Source organism: Salmo trutta, chromosome 2 (assembly GCF_901001165.1).
Source record: "Salmo trutta chromosome 2, fSalTru1.1, whole genome shotgun sequence".
NCBI classification, from domain to species: Eukaryota; Metazoa; Chordata; class Actinopteri; order Salmoniformes; family Salmonidae; genus Salmo; species Salmo trutta.
The window spans coordinates 36,424,529-36,444,308 of NC_042958.1; the positions used below are offsets into that span (position 1 = coordinate 36,424,529).

Genomic DNA, 19,780 nt, shown 5'->3' on the forward strand with positions numbered 1-19,780 from the left:
GCTGTAGCGTTAAGATTTCCCTTCGCTGGAACTAAGGGGCCTAGGCCGAACCATGGAAAAAAAAGCCCCAGACCGTTATTCCTCCTCCACCAAACGTTACAGTTGGCACTATGTATTGGGGCAGGCAGCATTCTCCTGGCATCCACCAAACCCAGAGTTGTCCGTCGGACTGCCAGATGGTGAAGTATGATTCATCACTCCAGAGAACGTGTTTCCACTGCTCCAAAGTTCAATGATGGTGAGCTTTACACCACTTTAGCCGACGCTTGGCATTGCGCATGGTGATCTTAGGCTTGTGTGCGGCTGCGCGGCCATGGAAACCCATTTCAAGAAGCTCCTGACGAACAGTTAATGTGCTGATGTTGCTTCCAGAGGCAGTTTGGAACTCAGCAGTGAGTGTTGCAACCGAGGACAGACAATTTTTACACGTTTCAGCACTCGGCGGTCCCGATCTGTGAGCTTGTGTGGCCTACCACTTCGCGGCTGAGCCGTTGTTGCTCCTAGATGTTTCCACTTCACAATAACAACACTTACAGTTGACGGGCTGCTGTAGCAGGGCAGAAATTTGACAAACTGACTTGTTGGAAAGGTGGCACCCTATGACAGTGCCACATTGAAAGTCACTGAGCTCTTCAGTAAGGCCGTTGTTTTTTTATTTTCATAATTTTTTTACCCCTTTTCTCCCCAATTTCATGGTATCCAATTGGTAGTTACAGTCTTGTCCCATCGCTGAAACTCCCGTACGGACTCGGGAGAGGCGAAGGTCGAGAGCCATGCATCCTCTGAAACACGACCCAGCCAAGCCGCACTGCTTCTTGACACAATGCCCACTTAACCTGGAAGCCAGCCGCGCCACAATGTGTCGGAGGAAACACCGTACATCTGGCGTCCGTATCAGCGTGCAAGCTCCCGGCCCGCCACAGGAGTCGCTAGAGCGCGATGGACAATTGTGCGCCGCCTCATGGGTCTCCCGGTCGCGGCCAGCTGCGACAGCCTGGACTCGAACAAGGATCTCTAGTGGCACAGCTAGCACTGCGATGCAGTGCCTTAGGCCACTGCACCACTCAGGAGGCATTAAGGCCATTCTACTGCCAACGTTTGTCTATGGAGATTGCATGGCGGTGTGCTCGATTGTATGCACCTGTCAGCAATGGGTGTGGCTGAAATAGCCGAATCCACTCATTTGAAGGGGGGTCCACATACTTTTGTATATGCACTACCAGTCAAAAAGTTGGACACACCTTCTCATTCAATGATTTTTCTTTATTTGTACTATTTTCTACATTGTAGAATAATAGTGAAGACATCAAAACTATGAAATAACACCTATGGAATCATGTAGTAACAAAAAAAGTGTTAAACAAATCAATCTGTGTTATTATTTAAATTCTTCAAAGTAGCCACCCTTTGCCTTGATGATAGCATTCTCTCAACCAGCTTCACCTGGAATGCTTTTACAACAGTCTTGAAGAAGTTCCCACATACACTGAGCACTTGTTGGCTGCTTTTCCTTCACTCTGCTGTCCAACTCAACCCAATCCATCTCAATTGGACTGAGGTCGGGTGATTGTGGAGGCCAGGTCATCTGATACAGCACTCCATCACTCTCCTAATTGGTCAAATATCCCTTACACAGCCTTGAGGTGTGTTGGGTCATTGTCCTATTGAAAAACAAATGAGAGTCCCACTAAGCGCAAACCAGATGAGATGGCGTATCGCTGCAGAATGCTGTGGTAGCCATGTTGGTTAAGTGTGACTTGAATTCTAAATAAGTCACAGACAGTGTCACCAGCAAAGCACATTTTCTCCTCCATGCTTCACGGTGGGAACCACACATGCAGAGATCATCCGTTCACCTACTCTGCATCTCACACAGACGGCGGTTGGAACCAAAAATCTCAAATTTGGACTCATCATACCAAAGGACAGATTTCCACCGGTCTAATGTCCATTGCTTGTGTTTCTTGGCCCAAGCAAGTCTCTTCTTATTATTGGTGTCCTTTTAGTAGTGGTTTCTTTGCAGCAATTCGTCCATGAAGGCCTGATTCACGCAGTCTCCTCTGAACAGTTGATGTTGAGATGTGTTTGTTACTTGAACTCTGAAGCATTTATTTGGGCTTCAATTTCTGAGGTTGGTAACTCATGAACTTATCCTCTGCAGCAGAGGTAACTCTGGGTCTTAATTTCCTGTGGCGGTCCTCATGAAAGCCAGTTCAATCAAAGCGCTTGATGGTTTTTGCAATTGCACTTGAAAAACATTCAAAATTCTTGATATTTTTCGGATTGACTGACCTTCATGTCTCCGAGTAATGATGGATTTACGTTTCTCTTTGCTTATTTGTGCTCTTCTTGCCATAATATGGACATGGTCTTTTACCAAATAGGGCTATCTTCTGTATACCACCCGTACCTTGTCACAAGACAACTGATTGGCTCAAACGCATTAAGAAGGAAAGAAATTCCACAAATTTACTTTTTAACAAGTCACACCTGTTAATTGAAATGCATTCCAGGGGACTACCTAATGAAGCTGGTTGAGAGAATGCCAAGAGTGTGCAAAGCTGTCATCAAGGCAAAGGTTGGCTACTTTGAAGAATCTCAAATATAAAATATGTTTTGATTTAACTCTTTTTTTTTTGGTTACTACATGATTCCATATGTGTTATTTCATAGTTTTGATGTCTTCACTATTATTCTACAATATAGAAAATAGTAAAAATAAAGAAAAAACATTTAATGAGTAGCTGTGTCCATACTTTTGACTGGTACTGTATATATGGTATACACTGAAGAGGGATAGCCTTGGGATACCTCACACTTTGACTAATGTATTGACTTTGATTAATGACCGCACGGCAGTCTCAGATGAAAGTGCTGTAATGATCACATCTGCTGGCGGTGCTTTAGGTCCCCTTACTGAGAAACACCAATAATCAACATGATGGAAGGAACGTAGACCCCAACAGGTGAGGGGGAAATAAGGAAAATAAAAACTCTGAATGGAAACAGGAAACAGATGCCTGCTGTGTGTTACATGTGAAAAGGCTTGCCTTAGATTGAGAAGGGGTTTTAAATTAGTCATAGGCAGCTGTATCCTGCCTGGACGTTGGAATGATTCTACACCCCCTGTTTGGAACACAATCTGAGGCACACACTTGCAGTTTTGCCCCTGTTATGCTCTAAAGCTGACTGAAATGTAAAAGGTATTTAAAAAATGTCATGATGTTAATGTAATGCTCCAAAAACACTTCCTGATTGTTATCTAAATGATCACCCTTTCAGACAGGAAGAGGACAAGGTATTCCACATCACATTTCTGGAATTCCACCATTAGAGTGCACCCCCAGTTCAGAAAACATGCATATGACTAAAGGGCTTCTTTGATGCAATCACTAATATGTGCACATGCAAAACAACATCCATATAGTTAATCACCTTTCATTTCTTCATCATTCCAAATGATTTTAATTTGATCAGATACATTTTTTTAAGCAACGCATATTTATGCTGTGTAGTTATCTATACATATTCTTCCCAACAGAGGTAAGTTATTGAATTTACAACATACTGCCCCATTGGCATTCCAGAATAAAATCAGAAAAGTTCCAGAATAAAATCTAAAATGGCATCAGAAAAGTCATACTCCCCGGCCTCTTCTATATGTGTTCTCCATAAATAACTTAATATTTATTTGTATTATTTTATCTGTATTATCTTCGGTGTTTAAATCAAATAGCTTGGGTGTATTGTAATATCAATTGCCAAAGGTGGAATAGATCTGAACATCCTTTTAGACTTTTACAATTGCAATATTAGGGGAATTTTTGTGTACAACTGTTAATTTCTTAAATGTAAATGTCCTAATCTTACTACGCGTATAGTTATAACATTTGTAAATGTCTTATGCAATTTCTGTATACACTGCACAAATGTCACATTCGAAGGCCATCATGAGTGTTTTTCTGGGTGTGTGGATGTGGGGGGGAGGGTCTCAGGATTGGCATCTTGTTGCCAATAATAAACTCCATACACACGTAGTAGATACTGCACACACATGGCAGGCCCTGCCAGGAAAACAAGTCTGAAACCTTACAGCATAATACTTTAAATAAATCACACCACAGGAAAGAAACTACACAATTACTGTTTATGGCAGAGCTGCAGTCCTTATCTTCAAAGCAACAGAAATTCTTTTTAATCTGGATCAGGTCTGAACATTTAAAAAAAGAAAAGACTGTTTAAACTTTTGAGAGGTTTCTCTGAAATCCCTGGTCTGGAGTTAATGTTGAATTTAAAGTATCTACGCAGAAAGCATCCACATTTGTATAGTAGTAGACTTAAGTGTTTTAGACTAAACTAAATTACACTTTAACCAGTCTAAACATTTATTCGAAACTTAATTCACATGGCCTGTCAATCGAGTGGTCTAAGCATTTCTCCTACTTAATAAGACTAAAAAGATTTGCCGGGAGTGGATCAAGCATTTACCATGGCTTGTGCTACAAATAACCTAATGCCTGAGTCTGATAGTCTGCCCAGTTCACACTATCTAATTAAACATTCAAATATTGTCGTTGTCCGAGCAGACCAGATCAGAGCATTGATTACTTATCTGCTATCTCTGAGTAGGCCGTCTAGGACAGACACAGATATCATGGTATCTCAGAGGTCTAGTGAGGGCTATACATTGATACTGATTCTAGACCAGTTAACAATTAGAGACAATTACAATAAGATGGAGCTCTATCTGTCTGTCTGCCAGGGGACCTGGGCTATGAGCAGATCACACAGACAAGACTGGGGACAGGACAGGGAGGAGCAGTGGGTCAAATCAAGGGGCTATACACCCACTAGGGGACAAGTCTTTACATTTGGGTAAAATATGAGAATCTGGCACATTGCGTAGGATCATGATGAGATACAGTTTCCATGACAGCAGTGCTTGGGTAGAACGGCAGAGAGGCTCAGTGACTGAGACTTGCTGTATTGGATGTAGTGCAACAGCCTGCTGTGGCAATACAATACTTCATCAAATGCCAAAGCTCAACAGCCCGCACAATAAACAAACCACTCAATTCAACAGATAAGGGTCTTATCAGAGAGCCAGGTCCAGAATACAATTCCTAATTTGCAAAGAATAGAATTGATTCGAAAGGGTTTGATGCCTCCTTCAATAGTGTATTTCAGAGCTGCTGAGCAATGCACTTTACAATGAAAGACATTTATGGATAACTCACTAGGGAGGAATAAAGTTTGAATGGGTTTAGGGGATATGAACACTGATGTTTTTTCTGCGTCATGACACAGTAGGCTGACACAATGGACAGAGTCATCATTGGTTCCTATTGAATCTCTAGAGGTGTCTTTTCTTTTTTTAAACCAGCTGTGTTGTGCTCTTGCAAAGGTGCTGGTTAAACTGTTTAGATTTACTTCCTCATCACTGAATGTATTACAACACTGTAATATAAATACCTTGATATTGTTATTATTTTGTCTTATTTCAGTTACCAAGATGTGGACGTAAACTTAATGTTGAAAACCAAACTTAAGGAAAAGCAGATGTGCTATTTAGAATGTACGTAAAAGCACAAATCACCCTAATAAAGAAGTAATCATGATGACATTATCCCAAAAATGATGTGGTGGTCTGAGGATGTGGTTGTACCGTTGTAAATTCTGTTTGGGGTCTGGTGTGTTATCTGCTCTGAGAGGTGGGGACATCATTGTGTTCAGCTAATGAGACTACATTAAGCCCAGCCACCCCAGGGGGCGTGTAATCGTCTCAGCTATCCCCACGTAGGACAGGGCAGGGCACTGTTTACAAGTGCTGGGGCTAGCACCCAGGGCTGAGGCCAGGGTCTATGTGGTGTGTGCTCAGACACATGATTAGTACTGACTGGGTGCAGGAATAGAGGAGGGGCAAGCCTGCTGAATAGAATTGGGAGAGGAGGGGAACACGGCTGTTACATAGAATAGTGTCTTAGCCTGACAGTGTATCTGATGGCAGCCTGCTGAGCCCATACAATACACTAGGAGTCTGAACAAAAGTCACCAGATTCCCACTCCACTCCCTCTCACACAGTTTTACGAAACAATGCAGCTCACAGCTCAAACCTCATCACAAGTTCCTATGATGAACCACTGTGAGGAAACTTACCTGTATCTCCACATGGGACTGTTTTATAAGAGCTTCGTCAACAAACATCCTCTTGTTAGAAATACTCTTTCTTATGTCTCCTTTTTGCAGTGACACATTTGTCATTGGAATTACTTTAATACACAGAGCTTCAAAGTACAGTTGGTGAAGATCATCCTAGGATGGGAACATTTTACTTTCAGTTCCACCACATACAAATGTAAGCCCTGCATGCAAACCACACTGACACAATACAAGATGGTCCCATTGGTGGTGATGATGATTATATCCAGGCATGGCTATCAGCCTCATGTCACTCCATCCAATGAGCTTCCTCTTTCTACTGTACTGTATGTCCTTGGTCCATTGAGGGACAGCATTGGCTCCAGCATATCCAACACGGGTTACAAAAGGGTTCTTCAGCTGTCCCATAAGAGAACCCTATTGAATTCCATGTAGAAACCTCTGTGGAAAGAGTTCTACATTGAACCCAAGCGAGTTCTACCTGGACCGTTCTACCTGGAACCAAACAGGTTTCTTCAAGGGTTATCTTATGGGGACAGCTGAAGAACCTTTCTAGGTTGTAGATAGTGTAGATAGTGTACATCCACATCGAAGACAGTGTCATAGCAAGAATCTTTGTTCTGACCTATCCAATGAGCTTCCTCTTCCTACTGTACTGTACATCCTTGGTCCATCAAGGGACTGCATTGGCTCCAGCATGTCCTAGGTTCATCCACATCCAATACACTGTCATAGCGGGAATCCTTGTTCTTACATCCATGGAGAAGGTGACCCATTCCAGAGAAGGTGCTCTTCGGGTGAACAGACTGTAGGGGAGACCCCTGAAGACCTCCAATGCTGATCTCTCCACCTGGGCCAATCCTGGCTCACTCCAAATCATACTGAAGACAGAGAGTGTCTCAGGAGTGTCTCATATATGACTTCTGTCCAATACAATGGAACATTGTGATGGGGAATCTTCAGAGAACAATCCCCATTCAAACATTATAGTGACCATTCAGCAACATCACTGTCCCTAACTGTTAGGATTTCAACACTCACAATGGCATGCATGAAACAATGCAATGATAGGCCTACTGTGTGTCAACTGCCATCCATTCATTTATTAAGAAACCAATGAGATTACACACATCTACCTGCAATTCATAACAAAATAATGGTTAAGAATATAATGAACATTTGGAACAACTATAAAAATAAATCACGTTTTTATTTTCTGACCAGTAAATGCCAAAGGTAAATAGATACCAGAGATAAGGGGGAAATAAGATAAGCTACTTTGAATGTCAAACATTATTTACAGAAATGTCAACCGAAACTAATATTAAAATGTTTTATGTGTTTTATTAGGCTAATATTAGGCTTCTAAAGTACGCTAATAAATAATAAGGATATCTTTTTTTAATCATTTTGTATTTTTATTGGGCTAAATAACTTAATTTGATTAGTTTCATATGCAATGTCAAGCCCATAATCTTGATTAACGAATCCTGTGAGAGATCATGAATGCAGTATGTGACAAAATATTATTAACATCTTTAACTATAGGGTTAGAGCAATTTGAACAAATAGGGCTATAGTCTACTAACACATATTTCGTGTGGCTATCAGTCTATGCTTTAATTGGAGCGCCTAAATTCGATGACTTCGTTCTGCTATCATTAGACTGTCTAATAAGCAAACATACGTTATATCGATTCACACACATACACCTCAGGGCTCAAAGTTTTGTTGCGCCGACGCCCAGACTGATCTTTGACTTTGAAGAGTCTAAAAGAGGAGCATCTAGAAGAAAAAAGAAACCTTGATCCCCCCGTTGTTGACTGAACCGAGGCAACATCAGAACTGACTCGTCTGTTTGATCAAGGTGTCAACTTCCATTACCTTTTTTTTTTACGGGGCCTGAAGACATATTCAGCAATTCATCTGTCACTGCAAAACAGTGCAGGGGAAGGCCTAAATGAATGAAGACACTGCTGTGTCGTGTGTATTTTCACAATGCCTAGCCACAACAAAACATGACAGGTGGCGCAAACCAGAATGGATGACAGGCGTTCGCCTGTGTCGTGTTGATTCTACATCTGCATAAACTGCTGTAATGACACTAGCCTCTTGTTGAAGTTGATGGGTTGTATAATCAGATGTGTAATCAACGAAAATAGAGTGGGATTATCATATGAAACCAAGAGGAATTCTATAATGTTAGGCCTTTTTTGTAAAAGACTAGTCATGCAAATTGCAAATCAAAAGGAATACACTGACTGAATTCAAAGGCTGCGCTTCACAGCCAGGGTTCGTTGACGCACTGAGGTCATTTTAATATCTACATTTGTGAGTTCATGAACAATATCACGAGTTGTGAAAATGAAACATGTTTATATGAAAACAAGCTCGCCCTAGCTCCCTGGGGGGTTGTACTGTCCCACACAACTCCAATAGATTTTCCTTCCTGACCTTTTAGGACTTCCTGTGCAAATCTTATCACTCTGAAAAACCTGACAAGGCAAAGGCAACACGAACATGGCCAAGATGTCAAAAAGGCCTGTTTAAAATAGGCTTCATATTTTTCTTACGTATATATTTTTACATACTGGATATGTCTTTGTGCTAACCCATGAAAACCCACAGAATGTCCAAGATGGCTTTAGCTCCATAGACTATTGTATTATAGGCCTACTTATGAATCGACTTGAAATAGGCCACTGTCACACACAAAGATAAGCTTGTCATGCGCCCTTATCAAACGTTTAGATATCTCTTTTGTTGGGGGTAAATATGTGTGTACATAATCCTATAATAAACCTGCCTTGATCATGTTTGTTTCAGTGTCCCCATAGGTGTAAAACGTGCTTTGAGAGAGACAGTGGACCTGACAAGTGAGGCTGCTGCCTACATACAGACTTGAAATCATTGGCCACTTTAATAAATGGATCACTAGTCACTTTAATAATGTTTACATATCTTGCAATATTCATCTCATATGTATATACTATATTTTATACCATCTATTGCTTCTTGCCTTTCCTGCCCGGTCATCGCTCATCCATATATTTATATGTACATATATGTCTTATTCCATCCCTTTACTTAGATTTGTGTGTATTAAGTAGTTGTTGTGGAATTGTTAGATTACTTGTTAGATATTTCTGCACTGTCGGAACTGGAAGCACAGCATTTCGCTACACTCACATTAACATCTGCTAACCATGTGTATGTGACCAATACAATTTGATTTGATTTGATTTGAGGGGCGGGCAATTGGCACGTGACTTAATGAATAATAAATAACTAAATAATGAATAACTAAAGTTCTGCCAGAGAACTTTGATATAGGATGGATGTCCAATTGATTTAATTGTATTTATAACACACAGAGGAAAGTGAAGTTAGGCCTCAATAGAAAAACGGAAAGATATTTGAAAAGGGGAATAAAGTAGGCATCCGATTCATTTGGCATAGGGCTAGGCATAGGAATTTGCCAGCTTCATAAAAGGTAAATCCATAATGGATACGTTGTTATTATTAGCCTTCAACTTCAAAGGGAAAGACGGCCTATGTCACATTTGCCAAGATTGTCGTGATCCAATCGAGCAGTCATTGTACCGAATCATGAGAACATTTATCACGAATCATTAAAAAAAATATATTTATAAATATTTATGTTCTTCGATAGGCAAATAATAGACCTACATGTATTATTTTTATTTAACATTAAATGGCCATTTGACTGATTGATGATGGATTGAGCGAAGCATCAAGAACTATCACCGACTTGAGAGAACACCTTGATTTGACACCTTAAATCCACTCCTCCTGACCTACTATTGGTGGATAGACACCCGGGAACGCATATAGCCTATGTCCATCACTAGTGGAGTAGGAGAGCAACCTCAAAGCAACATCAAAGGTAAAAAAAGATACATAACCATGTACTTTGATCGGATCCCCCCACATTCCGATCTTTGCACAACGAAAGCCATGCTTGAAAGCGACGAGTTCTGGGGTACGTCTTCCCAGAGTGAGCAGATGTCCGAGGTGCAGTCCCTCGGCTCTGTCCCATCCTGTCATCTCTCGGTCAACTCCGACTCCAGCTGCTCTAGTCCTGAGCCGAAACCATTGGCAGAGCCACGGGTCAGAAGGCCGCTGAACGCCTTTATTATCTGGACCAAGGAGGAGCGCAGACGGCTTGCCAAACTCAACCCTGAACTAGAGAACAAAGAACTCAGCAAAATGCTCGGTAAGTTTTATTCACATAATTTCCATTTGAATTAAAACTATTATGAGAATATTCATATTTCAACAATTACCAAAATCATTATTAGCCTATTAACCATTTGATGAGGACAGACATGGCAAGTTAGCTGAATGTAGCATGCATATTGTGTGTTTTGTGGTGTTTCTATACTAATAACTAATATGATTGTGTTGCTGCAGGTAAAACTTGGAAGGCCATGTCTCTGGCAGAGAAGCGGCCCTACATGCAGGAAGCAGAGTGCCTGAGAGTACAGCACACCATCGACCACCCCAAGTACAAGTACCGGCCCCGCAGGAAGAAGCAGCTGAAGAAGGGCCCCAAAGCCCTACCTGTGGAGGCCCTGGTCCCTCTCAACTACCTAATCCAGAACCAGTGCCATCAGCAGCAAGCCTACCCAAACCCAGCCATCTACCCAAACTCCCAGGCATACTTCTCCCATATGCCCGGGACCTACCCAAACAGGTCCAATTACCCAGACCCATCATCCACATTCCCTAACGAGCCTCAAGAATACTCTAACACAGGGACATACCCAGCAGAGTCTCATCCATACTACTCTACCCAGCATGGGCTGCAGCAGTGTGAGGCCCCCAGCCCAGCTTATGCTGTGTCTCATTGGGAGCAGGGGGACTTCATGGCCCAGGGCCTCCAGCTGTTCTCCTCCACTGACCTCTCTCTGGAGTTCTATCTGGAGCAGATTCACCTAGATATGCTGTATGATCTGGACCGCAGTGAGTTTGAACAGTACCTGAGCCCGCCCCCATGCAGGCCTGAGCCAATGGAGTACAGTTATCACCAGCAAGGCAGCCTACGGGAGGCCTGAACTATGTAATTTGCCATATATGGCAAAGATTTGAGCTGTTTTTGTGTGTACAGTATAGATGGCTTGGCTGACAACGTCATGAAAATGAGGCACTCTCATCGATGAGGCAGAAGGCTGTGTTGTGTTATGATTCTGAACAATCAGATAGCTAGGAACCATGACAAGAAGCTGCCATGTGGGGAATCGTAGGTGGCTCGTTTCAGCTCGTTGTATAGCTTGTTATTGATACCATTTATTGTTTTGAGGGGTTTGGACTCATGTCATGTCTATGCTAATATGGCAAAAATTCTCTAGCTAGCTAACCATGTATTTGAGAGATAACAAGTGCTCATTGTGCAAAGGTTTTATGTTTTCAATAAACATTTGGAGACTAAATATAGTTTACATGTTGTCAGGAATCTAAGCCAACCCTGTCTGTTTTGCCCCATAGTTGTGCACGCTTCGGTTTAGTTGCTAAACAACCAACCTGTCTAACTCCAAAATGTATTAATTTAAATGATTGTTTTTTTCCCAACTTATTTGATACTATTTAGAAGTATGGAAATGTTATTACATGTTTTAAAGATGACATTTTTTAGCATTGTTATTTATATTTTATATTTTGTTTTTGTCAAAATGTATTCTTATTGATGAATGTTTCCAACCCAGTATTTCTTATAAATAAATACATCTAAAATAACCTTACATTTGGATGTCCTTACTCTTAAGTGAATGCTATACAATTAACAGATTAAAATGTGTGGGGCACTAAATTATACAACATTTCAACAGATTCATTTATAAAGAAAGCTATATTTTGATGGATGACTGGCAACAAATGATCTGGAATATTTATTACTTATGTCAACAAACTGGAGTGGACTGAGAGGCTGTTGGGTTTATTGCTTGCCCAGCCGTTGGCAGAAGCCAGGCTGTTGACATACTGTTTTATCTCTGGGCCTATGTCTTTCTTGACTGGGCAAGGGGAGGAAAATAGGGTGGGCGCCAGGGGCATAAACCTCCACACTTCCTGTTTCATTTTAAAACATCTCACAAAGGCTCTAAATTTATGCCAAATATCTACACATCTCCCAAATCATATGCCTCTGGCTGCCAAATGTTTATCCATTTATGAAAATGTTTCTCTCACTCTGCCCCAACCTGACTGGGCATAGGGCCAGGCAGGGTAGCTCCATCAGCCAATCAACGAATGCTACAATAAAACACATCACAAGTCCCCACTCCACACTCAAATTTACCAACACATATTTTTTTATGCATCCTTTATTGAGGGTTCACATGAGGAAGCATTGAATAATGACAGGGATGGTTATTAATTGTGGGGAAGGGGGAAGCGCAAGATGGAGGCCAGGGGACTGAGGTCCAGCGACCTGCTCAGGGAGAGAGGGCTGATTAGGGGCCTAAAGAGCTGCTCCGCTCAGCACTTCCAGGCTCTAACCCACAGATCCCTGAATGAATGGATGAAATCTGACGTCAGGTCCATTCCCATGATACTCATGTAAAACCGCCAGACAGTGTGTGTTTATGTGTGACTGAGAGACACTATCTCTCTCACACATAAATACAACAACAAGCTCAATACACAGGATATTTTGAAGGTTTGAAATCTCTACTTTCCTCTCTCAATTCAATTCAAAGGGTTTAATTGGCATGGGAAACATATGTTTACATTGCCAAAGCAAGTGAAATAGACAATAGACAAAAGTGAAATACACGATAAAAAATGAACAGTAAACATTACACTCATAAAAGTTCCAAAGGAATAGAGACATTTCAAATGTCATATTATGGCTATATACAGTATTGAAACAATGTGCAAGTACAAAAGGGAAAATAAATAAACATACATATGGGTTGTATTTACAGTGGTGTTTGTTCTTCAATGGTTGACCTTTTCTTGTGGCAACAGGTCACAAATCGTGCTGCTGGGATGGTACACTGTAGTATTTCACCCAAAGATATGGGAGTTTATCAAAATTGGATTTGTTTTCAAATTATTTGTGGGTCTGTGTGGTCTGAGGGAAATATGTGTCTATAATATGGTAATGCATTTGGCAGGAGGTTAGGAAGTGCAGCTCAGTTTCCACCTCATTTTGTGGGCAGTGTGCACATAGCCTGTATTCTCTTGGCAGCCAGGTCTGCCTACGGTGGCCTCACTCAATAGTGAGGCTATGCTCACTGAGTCTGTACATAGTCAAAGCTTTCCTTACTTTTGGGTCAGTCACAGTGGTCAGGTATTCTGCCACTGTGCTTTCTAGTTTGCTCAGTTTTTTTGTTCATTCTTTGCAATGTGTCGTAATTAGTAGAAAGAGGAGGAAGGGAAGCGCTACTAAGGTACACAATAGTAAATGTTGGTAGACAGAAGGTGCTCTTTGGTAAAAGGGGTGAGTTGGTCATCAAAAATAATGGAGGACCAAGGCACTCTTCATATAATTGATTAAAATGCCTTTATTAGTATGGCATGTTCAATAGAAACAATGTTTTTAAAAATCCGACGTGTTTCGGCTGCATGGCCTTCGTCAGGGAGTACAAAGAAATACATTATCTTTTTGTTTTCTCATGATTTGGTTGGGTCTAATTGTGTTGCTGTCCTGGGGATTTGTGGGGTCTGTTTGTGTTTGTGAACAGAGCCCCAGGACCAGCTTGCTTAGGGTCACTTCTCCAGGTTCATCTCTCTATAGGTGATGGCTTTGTTATGGAAGGTTTGGGAATCGCTTCCTTTTAGAAGCTCTCTCTCAATCTCTCTCTCTCCCTCTTCCTCTCTCTTTCTCTTACTCTCTCTCTCTCTCTCTTGTGCACAATTTGTTGATCCCTTCTCTAAACTAATCCTACATTTCTCTACTGTGTATCTCTGTTGTAATTTGGTCTCTTAGCAACAATCAATATTCCGTTTCAGGAATTTCCTGAAGGACCAACAGAGACAGTGTCAATGATAGCAGTGAAATGATTCATATGATCAACAGTAAACAGCAGACACCAGTAGGACAATTGGAAACAATTCATTCAATTTCTAAGATTTATAATGAGTGAATCTACTTGTGAAGTAGGAAATACTATGAATTATCCATCCTTGTGCACTATTGTGCTGATGCATAAATATATCGTGCCTTCAGAAATTATTCATACCGCTTGACTTTTTCCACATTTTGTTGTGTTACAGCATGAATTTAAAGTGGATCACATGTCAATTCAGATTTTTTTGTCACTGATCTACACACAATACCCCATAATGTCAAAGTGGAATTATGTTTTTCTTTTTTTATTTGTATAAATTAGCTAAAAACAAAATGTTGAAATGTCCTAAATCAATAAGTATTCAACCTTTAGTTATGGCGAGTCTAAATAAGTTCAGGAGTACAAATGTGGTTAACAATCACATAATAATTTGTATGGAGTCAATCTGTGTGCAATAATAGTGTTTAACATGATTATTAAATGACCACCCCATCCATCTCTGTACCCTACACATACAATTATCTGTATGGTCCCTCAGTCGAGCAGTGAATTTCAAGCACAGGTTCAACCACAAAGACCAGGAAGGTATTCCAATGGTTAGCAAAGAAGGGCATTTTGGATGGTGTATCAATACATCCAGTCACTACTAAGATATAGGCGCCCTTACTAACTCAGTTGCCGGAAAAGAAGGAAACCACTCAGGGATTCCACCGTGAGGCCAATGGCATTAAACAGTTACAGTGTTTAATGGCTATGATAGGAGATAACTAAGGATGGATCAACAACATTGTAGTTACTCCACAATACTGATGTAAATGACAGAGTGAAAAGAAGGAAGCATTGGGGCGGCAGGTAGCCTAGTTTTTAATGCGTTGGACCAGTAACCGAAAGGTTGGGGACTGAGCACGCACCCCGGAGGGGCCCCCATGTTGAGGATCAGCGTGGCAGATTTGTTGTTACCTACCCTTACCCCCTGGGGGCGGCCCGTTAGGAAGTCCAGGATCCAGTTGCAGAGGGAGGTGTTTAGTCCCAGGGTCCTTAGCTTAGTGATGAGCTTTGAGGGCACGATGGTGTTGAACGCTGAACTATAGTCAATGAATAGCATTCTCACATATGTGTTCCTTTTGTCCAGGTGGGAAAGGGCAGTGTGGAGTGCAATAGAGATTGCATCATCTGTGGATCTGTTGGTGCTGTATGCAAATTGAGTGGATCTAGGGTTTCTAGGATAATGGTGTTGATGTGAGCCATGACTGGGCCTTTTAAAACATTTCATGGCTACAGACGTGAGTGCTACGGGTCGGTAGTCATTTAGGCAGATTACCTTAGTGTTCTTGGGCACAGGGACTATGGTGGTCTGCTTGAAACATGGTGGTATTACAGACTGAGACAGGGAGAGGTTGAAAATGTCAGTGAAGACACTTGCCAGTTATCAGTACATTTTTGGAGTACACGTCCTGGTAATCCGTCTGGCTCAGCGGCCTTGTGAATGTTGACCTGTTTAAAGATCTTACTAATGTCGGCTGCAGAGAGCGTGATCACACAGTCGTCCGGAACAGCTGATGCTCTCATGCGTGTTTCAGTGTTACTTGCCTCGAAGCGAGCAAAGAAGTTATTGAGCTCTTCTGGTAGGCTCGTGTCTCTGGGCAGCTCTCGACTGTGCTTCCCTTTGTAGTCTCTAGTAGTTTGTAAGCCCTGCCACATCCACTGAGCGTCGGAGTCAGTGTTGTACAATTCGATCTCTTTGCCTGTTTGATGGTTCGTCGGAGGGCATAGCGGGATTTCTTAGAAGCTTCCGGGTTAGAGTCCCGCTCTTTGAAAGCGGCAGCTCTACCCTTTAGCTCAGTGTAAATGTTGCCTGTAATCCATGGCTTCTGGTTGGGGTATGTACGTACAGTCACTGTGGGGACGATGTCCTCGATGCACTTATTGATAAAGCCGGTGACTGACGTGGTGTACTCCTCAATGCCATCGGAAGAATAACGGAATATATTCCTGTCCGGGGGTATCATCGGATGGGGCCACAGTGTCTTGTGACCCCTCCTGTCTCAGCCTCCAGTATTTGTGATGCAGTAGTTTATGTGTCGCGGGGCTAGGGTCAGTCTGTTATATCTGGAGTATTTCTCCTGTCTTATCCGGTTTCCTGTGTGAATTTAAGTATGCTCTCTCTAATTTTCTATTTCTCTCTTTCTTTCTTTCTTTCTTTCTTTCTTTCTTTCTTTCTTTCTTTCTTTCTCTCTCTCTCTCGGAGGACCTGAGCCCTAGGACCATGCCTCAAGACAACCTGGCATGATGATTCCTTGTGGTCCCCAGTCCACCTGGCTGTGCTGCTGCTCCAGTTTCAACTGTTCTGCCTGCGGCTATGGAACCCTGACCTGTTCACTGTGATTACTATTATTTGACCATGCTGGTCATTTATGAACATTTGAACATCTTGGCCATGTTCTGTTATAATCTCCACCTGGCACAGCCAGAAGAGGACTGGCCACCCCTCATAGCCTGGGTCCTCTCTTCCTAGGTTTTGGCCTTTCTAGGGAGTTTTTCCTAGCCACCGTGTTTCTACACCTGCATTGCTTGCTGTTTGGGGTTTTAGGCTGGGTTTCTGTACAGCACTTTGATATATCAGCTGATGTAAGAAGGGCTATATAAATACATTTGATTTGATTTGATTTGTGCTAGCAGAACAGTCCTGTAGTTTAGCATCTGCTTCATCTGACCACTTTTTTATAGACCGAGTCACTGGTGCTTCCTTCTTTAATTTTTGCTTGTAAGCAGGAATCAGGTGGATAGAGTTATTGTCAGATTTGCCAAATGGAGGGCAAGGGGAGCTTTGTACACGTCTCTGTGTGTGGAGTAAAGGTTGTTCAGAATTTTTTTCCCTCTGTTTGCACATTTAACATGCTGATAGAAATTAGGTAAAACTGATTTAAGTTTCCCTGCATTAAAGTTCCCGGCCACTAGGAGCGCCACCTCTGGATGAGCGTTTTCCTGTTTGCTTATGGCGGAATACAGCTTATTGAGTGTGGTTTTAGTGCCATCTTTGGTCTGTGGTGGTAACAGCTACAAAAAATACAGGTGAAAACTCTCTAGGTAGATAGTGTGGTCTACAGCTTATCATGAGATACTCTACCTCAGGCGGGCAAAACCCTGAGACTTCCTTAGATATCATGCACCAGCTATTGTTTGCAAATATGCATAAGCCCCGCCACGTGTCTTACCAGAGGCTGCTGTTCTGTCCTGCCGATAGAGTGTATAACCCGCCAGCTGTATGTTCTTAATGTCATCGTTCAGCCACAACTCAGTGAAACACAAGATATTACAGTTTTTAATATTGATTGAACGTTAGCGATTGAACGTTAGCTAGCAGAACGGAAGGCAAGGGCAGATTAGCCACTCGTCGCCTGATCCTCACAAGGCAGCCTGATCTCTTTCCACGAAACCTACATTTCCTTTTCCTGTGAATCACGGGAATCTGGGCCTGGTCGGGGGTCCATAGTATATCCCTCATGTCTGACTCATTGAAGAAGAACTCCTCGTCCAATTTGAGGTGAGTAATCCCAGTTCTGATGTCCAGAAGCTCTTTTCAGTCATAAGAGACGGTAGCAGCAACATTATGTACAAACAACGCGAAAAAACTAGTAAAGTAGCATGGTTGGTCAAGAGCCGATAAGACGGTAGCCCTACCCTCCCTCCATCATGTGGAATCATGTAGTAACCAAAAAAGTTTTAAACAAATCAAAATATATTTTAGATTTTAGATTTTTCAAAGTAGCCACCCTTTGCCTTGATGATAGCTTTGCACACTCTTGGCATTCTCTCAACCAGCTTCACCTGGTATGCATTTCCAACATTCTATTGTCCAACTCATCCCAAACCATCTCAACTGGGTTGAGGTCAGGTGATTGTGGAGGCCAGGTCATCTGATGCAGCACTCCATCACTCTCCTTCTTGGTCAAAAAGCCCTTACACAGCCTGGCGGTGTCCTGTTGAAAAAAAATGATATTCCCACTAAGTGCAAACCAGATGAGATGGCGTATCACTGCCATGCTGGTTAGGTGTGCCTTGAATTCTAAATAAATCACAGACAGTGTCATCAGCAAAGCACCCCCAAATCATCACACCTCCTCCTCCATGCTTCACGGTGGGAACCACACATGCAGAGATCATCCGTTCACCTACTCTGCGTCTCACAAAGACACGGTGGTTAGAACCAAAAACCTTACATTTGGACTCATAAGACCAATGGACAGATTTCCACCGGTCTAATGTCCATTGGTCATGTTTCTTGGCCCAAGCAAGTCTCTTCTTATTATTGGTGTCCTTTAGTAGTGGTTTCTTTGCAGCAATTCGACCATGAAGGCCTGATTCACGCAGTCTCCTCTGAACAGTTGATGTTGAGAAGTGTCTGTTACTTGAACTCTGTGAAGCTCTGTGAACTCTGTGAAGTTAACTCTAATGAACTTATCCTCTGCAGCAGAGGTAACTCTGGGTCTTCATTTCCTGTGGCGGTCCTCATGAGAGACAGTTTCATCAAAGCGCTTGGTTTTTGCGACTGCACTTGAAGAAACTTTCAAACACATACGTAGCAAAGATGATAACACATAATCACTCCAGACAGACACAAGCAAAAACTCATTACATAAATGTTGCAGCAGCCTAGGCTACACCTAAACATTCGAGATCTGACATGCTGTATGGGATGAAAACGAGACAATTTGTAGACTACTAATGTGCGCTGTCCATTTGGTCAGGGTAAACTAATTGGTAACGTTACGTATTTATAGTCCATTTGTGTGTCAGGAGAAAATGTAAATGTGATCAAAATTGATTTATATTCCAAATTTGGCTGGCTGTGCTGCCTATACGTTTTCAATCCAAAATTATTAACTGGAAGGAATCAATCGTCATAATAGTGATGACAGATGTGAGTAATTATTTGCGTAGGCCTACATGATCCAAACATGCATAAAGCAAGCTCAGCCCTGTGAGTTCTATTGTCTATCACTTGTTGTCTATGTGTCTGGGTAGAGGAAATCCCCCTCTAATCTAGTCTAAATATAATTCATATGAACAAGTATAAGGTTGCTAGTTTGACAGGGTTTTCTTCCCCCCAGTTTTTGAAAACCATGTGACCTGATTAGGAAAAACTGGTCCCATCATAGCCCTTATAAAACCTTTTTACAACTGATTAATTGCAGTCATACCTTATAAGGGTCTAGAGTTTTCCTGGTTAGGTTAACAGATAAGGAAAAACTCTGGACCCCAGGAGACAAAAATTGCCCCACTGCTCTGGAACCTATGGTGGCACCGGTCTGCTTGAAGTTGTCACTTATTGTCAGGTATGTGGTTGATCAGGGCTTTATTCAGGAACGTTTCTTGGGCTTTGATGGGTCAAGTGGGCGAGATGTGCAGTCGGTTTGACTTTGTGAATTTTGAGATGTCTGAGTTTAACTTAACGAGGCCTACTGAATGATGTCGGTGTCTATAAATAAAAAACAACAACTATGCATGGGAGATCTGCCTAGAATCTTTACAGGTTGTTTTTAGGTTTATTATTAATATCTTTTTGTTAGATGGTAATAAGATTTCC

At 41.9% G+C, this 19,780-nt stretch overlaps 1 protein-coding gene across 1 annotated transcript; it reads left to right on the forward strand.

Annotated features, from left to right (window-relative positions):
* The first annotated feature begins 9,950 nt into the window (after window positions 1-9,950).
* Window positions 9,951-11,322, forward strand: LOC115148385 (transcription factor Sox-17-beta.2-like). Its single transcript, XM_029690286.1, has 2 exons — window positions 9,951-10,397; window positions 10,595-11,322. Exons 1-2 carry the CDS (start codon window positions 10,019-10,021, stop codon window positions 11,236-11,238), a joined length of 1,023 nt encoding a protein of 340 aa, XP_029546146.1. The 5' UTR covers window positions 9,951-10,018; the 3' UTR covers window positions 11,239-11,322.
* The last annotated feature ends 8,458 nt before the right edge of the window (window positions 11,323-19,780 follow it).